We start from the raw sequence: 9,379 nt of genomic DNA on the forward strand, positions 1-9,379 counted from the left end.
CGCGCTGCATTGCTTAGCACTTATTTGTCCTTAATATTTTCCTTAATAAGACCAGCCAATTCTTGTTTCGTATTACAATTCTAGTTTCAATTATATTCGTTTACAGACTTTGATAACAGAAGAATAAATTTAATTTCGATTTAATATAAATTAATAATATTCGCGTATTTAGTAGATCTTGCTTGAAATTTGTATCACGAGCCTGACTCGTTAGTGCAAGGGGTTAACAGGACAATTTTTATACATCTTGTCGAATAAGGGGTGAAATGGGATTACTCCTTTAGGTGCTAAAGCTATCGCTATCGAAAGATTAATAAAACAGGTGAGACTGCATCGACACTAATGATAACTAGACAAAGCCTTGGACGGCGTTGTCGTCGTTATCGATTCAGATTCGTCGAGTCGCATGGGCCAGGGTGCAAAGAAGGCAGAGCACCGCGAGGTCCGAGGTGATGCGACATCGGTGGTGACGTCGCGCCGGCGAACGCGGTCGTCCGCCTCGTTTCCCAGCGAGTCCGCCGATGCGGCTCGATTCCGGCGTGCCGTAAACAAAGCGATTAACTGCCGGAACGAGGAGGAAAGCCGCGGGAACCGGTGGCCACCGGTCGATCGCCCCCCAGGAGACCGGATCGCGGCGGAAAAGACGGGTCCAAGAGGTGGGGGCAGCGAGGAGGGAAAATCGTCCGCGAGCGCGCAATTAAATCAGCGCGCCGTGACAGCCGCGCGCGCTAATTACCGCCGATGAAATTAGCAGTTAATATACGCGTGTACACACGGAATGGGGGTAGTTTGATTGGGCCAATTCGAGGCAATTCCTGGCGATTGCTGGTTTCATTGAGCCTGCGCTTAAGAGCTCAGTGCCACGCTGCCGGTCAACGGACATGGATCTCTTGGAAAGTGTAGGTACCCTTACCTTTGCCGTCCTTCGCGTCGATCCGTTCGGGATCTACGACGATCGGTGCCGATCGGCGGCCGTGATCCGGCGCGGCGCCGGCCGATCTCGTCGCGATCGGCCACCGGCGAAATCTCCGAGTGATTCCGGTGTCTTCCGGTCTGCCAGTGCCCGAAGGATAACACCGGTGTACACCGGAGAGAGGATATAATCCAGCGCCGGGTGGTATCGCGGCGATTGTGTATATATCGTGCGGTCTCGCGGATCGCGGGATCGAAGGATAGATCGTCGCCGGTCGGGTTCAAGGACTCCTGGCTCGACGATCTTCTTCCCCCGACCCGACTCAACTTTTCAACGTTCCGAACTGGAACAAGAGAGTGCTACGGTGTCGAAGTCTCTGGACTACCGGTGACCGTGTGCCCGAGAAACCAGAGGATCTCGGATACCATCGAAATCTCGAGGAATACTACGGAATCCTACGGATCCTAAGGAATGCTACGTTCAAGGATCAGGTGGTCGAGGTACGTACCGATTCGCGTGGTCGAAAATATCGGTTGCGAATCACATGGGCGAACGTTCAAAGAATTCGAAGAGCATCGCTCAAAGAATACAGTAAATTCTTCCGAATAGTTTTCAAACATATAAACAAAAATGAAAAATTTGAGAAGAGAAGAAACGATTATTCGAATCTCGTGGCTCGTTTCTATGGCTGTCGATAAAAAGAATTTGCTGTAGCCGACGTCGCAAAGAGACCGTGCTACAGAGATGATGATGATGATGATAATAAGTAACCTCATACTTTGAGCTAGGCAATTTGGATCGAAAAGAAAGCAGGTCGATCGATCAAGAGATTCTCTCTGGCAATCGAAAGATGGCGAGGAAACCGCGAGAATCAGCGTGGATCGGCGAGCGGTTGGTTCGAGGAGCCGCGGAAAGGCCGAGAGGTCGAAAATCCGCGAATCACGCGGATCCCGTGGCGGAGTTCGGATCTATCGTTAATTTTCCCATCGGGATGTGTCGCGGGGCCGAGCTGGATGGAGGCGATGGTCTCTGGTCGCTCCGGTTCCCACACGCCCCTCCACGTCGCGGCGTCCCGGCGTCCCGACGCCGATCACCGCGGCCGCGGCGGCGTTCCCCGGTGGGCCGGGGGGCGGTCGCATCGGTGACAATACTCGAATCGTCTGTTTCGCTCGGAACGAGAGGAGCAGGAGAGGCAGAGCGCGCGCACCGAAAAACAGGGAAAAAGCCGATGGATAGAAGAGGAGAAGAAGGCAGGAGCTGGGAGGCGTCGCGGGTCGCGAGGGGCTCGGAACGAGCGGAATAGGGAAAAAAAAAGGACGAGAGGGAGGATACGGGTGCTGAAAGGGCGAGAAAGAGAAAGAAAGAGGAAGAGAACGAGGCAGAGAGCGCGCACCGCGCCCGCATAAAACGGCCGTCCTCTCGTGGATCACGTCGAGGCGGCCAGTCGCCACAGGATTGGCTGGCTTGCATGTGTGGGGGCGGCCTGGCCGGCAACCCGTTGAAAATATAAGCGTGTGTGAGTGTCGGTTGATTAGCCAGAGTCAGAGGAGATCGTCGGTGGCGCGAGGATAGGCCGCTCTTCACGATCGAACACGCAGCCCGCTCAATAGAAACCGCGTCCCGGGACCACACGATCCATTCCGCGGCACACCGTCCTCCAAGGTCCTGGTTTTTCCCTGTGTCCGCGGCAACACAGAGCCGAGTCTGGTCTCGTCTCGGGGCCAACGTTCGCAAACGCCGGTCGCTTAGTTAACTCCGGTTAAAACTAATCAAAATTAATCATAACCCGGGCAACAATTGATCGCAATTGGTCCGGATTCCATTACCGGTGCCGCTAACGCGATCAGCCGTACACGCGTGCTTTTTTGCATAATTGCCGCGAGACCGCCGCGGATCTGAATTCCGCGCAAGACAACCGGAGGACACCGGACAGAAGCTCCGGGAGGAATTTAACCGCTGAAACGAACCTTGGGCTGGAACTGTGCCACGACTTGCCGTGGAAGTGCACGACGATTCGTGGATTACCTGCGAGAAAACTGTGACCCGGTTCGACCGAACTCGAGAGTGACCAACGGAGAAGATCTCCGTCGAGTGATCGTGCGAACTAGAATCCGAGTTGTCTTGTTTTCGTCGAGGAGCCATTCGAATTCTTCGAACGTTCGCGGAGGCGTCACCAGCGAATCATGGACGGAGGTCCTTTCGACGACCCGATTTTCTCCGACTTCGGCGGCAGGGGTGGCACAGGTGTCCACAGCATCCAGGTGATGCTGGGTCTGCACGGTGGTCATCACGGCGGCGATCTTATGCCCACCGGCGGTCATCTGCACAAGCTGGACTCCTCGAACAGTCCTCCGCCGCATCACCAGGCTTCGCATCATCATCTGCAACAGCAACAGCAGAAGGAACTGAAGGAGCTGGAGCTTGCCGGGATGTACGCGCCGCTTCCTCAGACTCAGGACGTCACCACGTCGACGTCGAGCGCCGCGACGCCAACCTCCACCACGCTTCAACAAGGGTTGCAACTGGGCAACCCGCTCAAGAGGAAGCCGGAGGACCCGATGAACACCCTCGCGCCAGGTTTGTCAGAGCACCTCTCTCGAGTCACGATCGTAGAAAGTCGAAGATTCCGGGGAACGAGGATAAATCATGTTTCGAATTCGTGTTGCAGTGAGCAGCGAGGCGCAGCCGGCTAAGAAAGATTCCAAAAAGAAGACCGACAACAACGGGATCAAGAAGAAGAAAACCAGGTACGTGTTCGTTTAACTTAAAAACTAAATGTTTCTTTTAATGGACCATGTCTCCTCGACCACGTACTAAACTTCGAATCCGATAATTGCAGAACCACGTTCACGGCGTATCAGCTGGATGAGCTGGAGAAAGCGTTTGAACGTGCACCGTACCCGGACGTGTTCGCTCGCGAGGAACTAGCTGTGAAACTCGCGCTCTCCGAGTCCAGGGTCCAAGTTTGGTTTCAGAATCGACGTGCTAAATGGCGAAAGAGGGAACCGCCGCGCAAAACCGCTGGCTACATGGCTGCTGGATCGGCTAGTCCGGGCTTGTCAGGTAAATTTAATTATGAAGTTCATTTACATACCACCTGTCCTGGCAACAAATAACGTAAATACGAGTGTCGAGCATGGATTTTTTATTCGTTTGTTAGTAGTTTGTAATAAAAAAAAATGAAATTATAATTATCGAGAAACGATCAGCTCAGTAACATATGCACAGACTCAAACATATTTATTGAATGTATAAATATATAGGATCTTGGTTTTGAAGTTACAATAGCTTTGAGTGCAAAGGATTAACATTTTCCAAATGTATAACAAATTTTGTTATTACACATGCTTCTATCGCGCATAATTATAGTACTAATTGATCAGCGTATTCAATGGAATACTCTTTGCCGAATACGCGGATACGCGAAGCAGTGAAAATTCGGAGAGTTCAACGTAAGCATAAGACAGTACGGCGTTGCGCCTCAGGAAACGCGCCGGGAACGGGAGACTTGATTTTAGGATCGTTTGAATAACGAAATTGTTGTTTTTTTTCCAGGATCGTTCACCTCGTTGAACAACAGCTTGAACCCGTTCGCCTCGCCGACAACCGCGACGGCGCCGCCCGATGCTTGGACGTATACGCCGGCTTACGACCTAGCACCTCATTTGAACCTGCTGAGCCCCTCGAACTCGCCGTATTCGACGTCGTTCGGCGGTCCCAGCAACAACGGAACAGCGTATTCGTACGCGACTATGCTGCCGCAGCACGACACCTCGTTATTTTCGGCACCGTCCGGCAACGCGATGCGGGTTCACCAGGACTACATGAACGCCGGCAACAGTCCACCACCACCGTTGACCCGCAACGATTACCAGACGATGGTGACCGCCCACTCGCCACCCACGCACCTGGCCAACTCGATGTCCGAGGAGGACCATCAGCAGAACAAGCAGTTGGACTACGTGAGCGGATTGAGTCCGGCGGACAAGTACCAACACGAACAGCCAGATTACGCGCAGCAACAACAACAGCAACAGTCCCAACAGGAGCAGAAGCAGGACTACGGTATGCACTCACCGCAGGGTCGCCAAGGTCTAAAGGATCAAGTGATGGTGAAGAGTGAGCCGGCTAGCCAACAGAACTATGTGCAGCTGCCTCCTTTTCTGAACTGACTCGAAACCTCCGTTCTAGACTCGTTCTAGCTGAGCCTTGCCACTTTGCTACGGGTCCTGATCAATGAACGGTTTTGGGACCAAACTGTGGACAATCTCAATATATTTCCTTTATCTCGCAGCACTGGAATACACCGTGAAATACTGTACTGGTAGGAAACAGCCAAATATCGAAAGATAGGTACAGTCCTTCGTGAGATATTTCAACGTCGTGAGATCAAGAACACCATGTATAAAGTGTTCCGATTTGCAATTTATTTTCATAGATAAGCAAGGAGCCCGGTCTGCTCCGCAAATATTGACCATCGAAAGACATACAGCTTTATACCAATTATAGTTTTCGTATCGATACAGATCCTTCTCGGATCATAGGAATAGGACTCGTGTTTCAACTTAACGCCCCCTCCTCTCTCTCTTTCCTATCATCTATTTTTTAGTATCTGTAAATTAAATCACATTAAGTTAGATGTATATTTATTTCCAATTTTTAATGAGTTGAACTAGAGAAGAACATTTTTTAAAGCTTCCTAGGTCTGTTCAAGACTTTGTACTTTGAGGAAATTGACGCAGATTTCGTCGGATTGTGAGAGAGATGTTCGAGTAATTAAATTTTTGATTAGGAACTTTTGTAGTGTTTTTATAATGAATAAATCAATGTAAGAGATGTCAAATACTTGTAGGGATGAACGCGGAGAACATGTTATACTAATTGGAGCATTCCAAGTGCCTTAAAATAATAAGCTTAACGTGTATATGTGTTCTTATGGAATGAGTGTAGCTGTATTCGGAAACTTCGGTTTTCATTTCTTTTACTTGATGAAAAATTGAATCATGCTCAGCAAAATTGTAACATGCTGACAGTCTCGGATGTTAGGCGTATTTTATGGTGATATTATTGTATATTAAATATGTATTATGCGTGCAACATTTGTTAAAAAAAATATATATATCATGTGTTTGCATATCGTCCTACCCTTATTTCTTAGTCAGAATATTATTGAAAATAAATTATAAAAGCATGTAACAAATCGATTTTCAAGAAATACCATCACGAGAGATCTGCTATATTAATATTTCATTTGTGTATGAACATCTTTGTGAATAAACCGACAAAAATTTATAAGATGTAAACAAAATGGCTGAAATCTACATTTCTGAGAAGCTTATTTATTACAAATTTCCGAGAGCATCACAACTATTGTAGATATGAATTGTAAGTTTTGTCAAACGTATTATGATCATTTATACATTCCTCCGAATTTTCAAACTTGATCTTGTCTTGATCCTCGCCAGAATGCATTATTTCCCAAACAGCATCGCCACTGAAATGATAACCTTTTTCTAACAAATACAAACATAATGCTAGACGTTGACTATTTGTGTAGGCGAATTTATTCTGTCGACTATATTTCTCGTTCACTTTTTCCAACGTCTTCTTAACTGCGTGCCTGTAATAAGAGATTGTATGTTTTGTGAAAGATTGAACAAACCATTTGATAGTTGTGCTGAAATTACTTCTTATTTTTATCTACTTTACACAACTTGTCATACACAAGTTTAGTACGTGTGAACTTACATTGGATAGAGTACGAGATGAATATTTGCAACTATTTCTTCCTTCTTGTAGTATTTTTTTAAGTAAAGTATCATTTTGTGTATAGAAAAGATTGGTATATCTCTCCAGTGAGGATGTCTTATGAAAAAACTTATCAATTCTTTCGATTCATTTCCCAGTTCTATCTTGAATAGCTGTTTGATATATTTCTTCTGAATCGTCCGAGGATATGCCTGATGCTCAGAACACCTGTACAGGTTTTCCAATTTCAATAAAATAAAATAATTTTATGCAAATAAACTGCTTTCAGACTTATTGTGTAGCTGACCTATAAAAATGAATTCTTGAAAAATAAATGATATGAAAGGAAGCCGAATTCAAACGATTTATGATACGGAGAGTAGTAATACAATCCATAGCGAGTTTATAAGCAATAATCAAATACAACTTTGAATTATTTTGTACCTAAGAATAAACATATCTCCTTCCATGATTAGTCTTGGCAGATTTAAATGTGGCGTCATTTTGTGTGCATTGTAATGTTCATATAACTGTGTGAGTTCTGTGACACTAGATACATCGTTTTGCAAAATACGTGGACACGTCTTAATTATATTAACAATATTACTACCATCAATTTGTACATCCTTAAATTGATTTAAGAAGTCCAAAACATTATCTGGATCCAAGTCTAATAAGTAGGGATTCTGATTTAGCTGTAAACCAAACTGAATTAATATTTGATCATTGTTTATATTATTTCCATGCACAAAGAGATTGTACTCACAAATCTTCTATCAATTTGACATTGAGTTTGAAGAACGTCCAACATTTTAGTAATCTGTCTAAAACTTTGATATTTGTATGCATGAAACTTCAAAAGAGGTTTGTAGAATAACTTAAGGTAAAATGTTTTGTAATATATTATAGACTGCATGTAATAATCTGATGTTCGTGGACGTCCCTTTAATTTTGTTATATTTGGTATTTCATACTTTCCAACACTCTGAAACATGTTTTGTACTACATCGATTTCTGGCGGGATGTTGTGCTTCTTTTTAAATACTCTAATTGTTTTTCGCATTGATGCTGGGAACCTATAAAGAGAGATTATTAAATTATACATTTACATTAAAATAAGATCCCACACATGGTATAATACCTAGCAATATGATCCAAAGTTATATTTTTGACACCCATTTCTTCAAGTAGTAGGATTCTATTAGTCAAGATCGCAGGCTCGAGTTTCAAGCAGTGTATTAATAAATTCACATTCTGCAATTTCACTGTTTGCTTCTAATCCGCATGAAAAGAAGACATTGATTAAATCAAAATATATCGAACACTGTATAATATAATATCAAATAGTATTGTAAAAAGTTTAAACCTTGAGAATTTTACAGTTTTGAGTAACTTGTTTTTCCGATAATTCATTGTCATCATTTATTCGTAAAGTATTACTGATGATGTTATGGTCTAAACCCAGCTGAGCAACCATTATGTTATGAATATTAGATTTTGTTGAATAAAACAATGAGACTCTGTGCCATGGTTCACCAAATACTTTACAAATTAATGGTTTATACATATTTTTTCACTAATCGAACATAAGTCTGCGAAAGAAAATCAAAAAACATGTTTACATGGTGGTTATATTTTCTTCAAAAATATATACAGAAATCTTTATATACAAACATTATTAATAAATGTTCCTATAACCGTGAAATGATCAATTACATAGTGTGGGTTCGTAGAATCAAACACGTTTTGTAATATAACAGATTCATACAATATAAAAAAAACAAAAACTGAGTTATGAATACATGCGTACACGTACTATGTAACAAATACCCACGAACCCACGATTACAGTACGTTCTAACCTATCCACCTTCGCGCAGTTATTATAGAAAGAAGCTGACAGATAATAAAAACAAAAAATCAAACCCAGTAGGCTATATGTTCAGGCCCACACGACAAGAAACCTAAGCTATCTCACTTTACCACATTTTTAAGATTCTCGATGACATTTACTAGCGAATTTGTGGTAATAATAATCAGGGCAAATTTAGAGCAGGTTTACAACAGCTTTAAATACAGATATAAAGCAGAGCAGCTAGAGTCTTCCCCTTTAAATCTTCTCTTATCTAACTGGCTTCTAACTGCTCTAAATGCTACGAACTGCCTAAATCTGTACGGAATGTCGTCTAGAACTAACAAAAATCCTTTCTATAAGTGCATTAATCTGCCTTAAAGTACCATAAGCCTGTGATAAACCTCATCTAAACTTGTCCTAGAACTATCCTGAATAAATCTGCTTAAATCTGGTATAAAACTATTCTACTCTGTTTTGTCCTACGTGATCAAGCTACGATTGGTAGCGGCCATCTTGAAGGTTCATCCTTGGTCAGTCCATATCTGTAAGAACTTCTTGGAACCCGATCCTTTCTTTAGCGACTGCGCTATAGCAGATGCATAAAGGAAGACCGCATGTACAGTAAAGTTAGACAAGCTATATGCATTGTTTGCCGATGTGACTCGTTTCACACGTGTATTGCTCACTCGCTGTTTTCTCCCTTTATCATTGACTATAAGTTCAGCTATGAATCATCAGTCAGTCAGAGTACAACAATTCGTTGCATTCTCTCAATTCAAGAGCTTCATTTTCTTTGGATATGGTTCTTGAATTGAGAAATCACTGTAATGACAGAATCTTCTTGGACGCCACGGAATAACAAAC

At 43.8% G+C, this 9,379-nt stretch overlaps 2 protein-coding genes across 4 annotated transcripts; one reads left to right on the forward strand and one right to left on the reverse strand.

The window, feature by feature from the left end:
* Positions 1-822: 822 nt before the first annotated feature.
* Repo (homeobox domain-containing protein reversed polarity) lies at positions 823-5,085 on the forward strand. The gene is made up of 4 exons (XM_078197541.1): positions 823-3,490; positions 3,582-3,660; positions 3,753-3,976; positions 4,469-5,085. The coding sequence occupies exons 1-4, from the start codon at positions 3,097-3,099 to the stop codon at positions 5,083-5,085; spliced, it is 1,314 nt and encodes a 437-aa protein (XP_078053667.1). The 5' UTR covers positions 823-3,096.
* A 1,178-nt stretch (positions 5,086-6,263) lies between these two features.
* On the reverse strand, positions 6,264-9,262 carry Mterf5 (mitochondrial transcription termination factor 5). 3 transcript variants are annotated; one of them, XM_078197539.1, is made up of 7 exons: positions 8,999-9,262; positions 8,028-8,253; positions 7,803-7,936; positions 7,428-7,737; positions 7,106-7,356; positions 6,662-6,889; positions 6,264-6,533 (listed from the first exon to the last, which is right to left on the reverse strand). In XM_078197539.1, the coding sequence occupies exons 2-7, from the start codon at positions 8,226-8,228 to the stop codon at positions 6,281-6,283; spliced, it is 1,377 nt and encodes a 458-aa protein (XP_078053665.1). In that variant the 5' UTR covers positions 8,229-8,253; positions 8,999-9,262; the 3' UTR covers positions 6,264-6,280. The 3 variants fall into 3 exon arrangements, with proteins under 3 accessions (XP_078053665.1, XP_078053666.1, XP_078053664.1); XM_078197540.1 differs by lacking the exon at positions 8,999-9,262 and adding an exon at positions 8,587-8,989; XM_078197538.1 differs by lacking the exon at positions 8,999-9,262 and adding an exon at positions 8,336-8,989.
* Between the last annotated feature and the right edge of the window lie 117 nt (positions 9,263-9,379).

The sequence above is a fragment of the Augochlora pura genome, chromosome 3 (genome assembly GCF_028453695.1).
Source record: "Augochlora pura isolate Apur16 chromosome 3, APUR_v2.2.1, whole genome shotgun sequence".
Lineage (NCBI taxonomy): Eukaryota > Metazoa > Arthropoda > Insecta > Hymenoptera > Halictidae > Augochlora > Augochlora pura.

Coding starts and splice junctions, on each gene's coding strand:
- Mterf5 (XM_078197539.1), bottom strand. CDS start 8,228: ATGTATAAACCATTAATTTGTAAAGTATTTGGTGAACCATGGCACAGA. Junction 7,738..7,802: donor ACTTTGGATCATATTGCTAG/GTATTATACCAT, acceptor CTCTCTTTATAG/GTTCCCAGCATCAATGCGAA. Junction 6,890..7,105: donor GGAGATATGTTTATTCTTAG/GTACAAAATAAT, acceptor AAACCTGTACAG/GTGTTCTGAGCATCAGGCAT.
- Repo (XM_078197541.1), top strand. CDS start 3,097: ATGGACGGAGGTCCTTTCGACGACCCGATTTTCTCCGACTTCGGCGGC. Junction 3,661..3,752: donor ATCAAGAAGAAGAAAACCAG/GTACGTGTTCGT, acceptor CGATAATTGCAG/AACCACGTTCACGGCGTATC. Junction 3,977..4,468: donor GGCTAGTCCGGGCTTGTCAG/GTAAATTTAATT, acceptor TTTTTTTTCCAG/GATCGTTCACCTCGTTGAAC.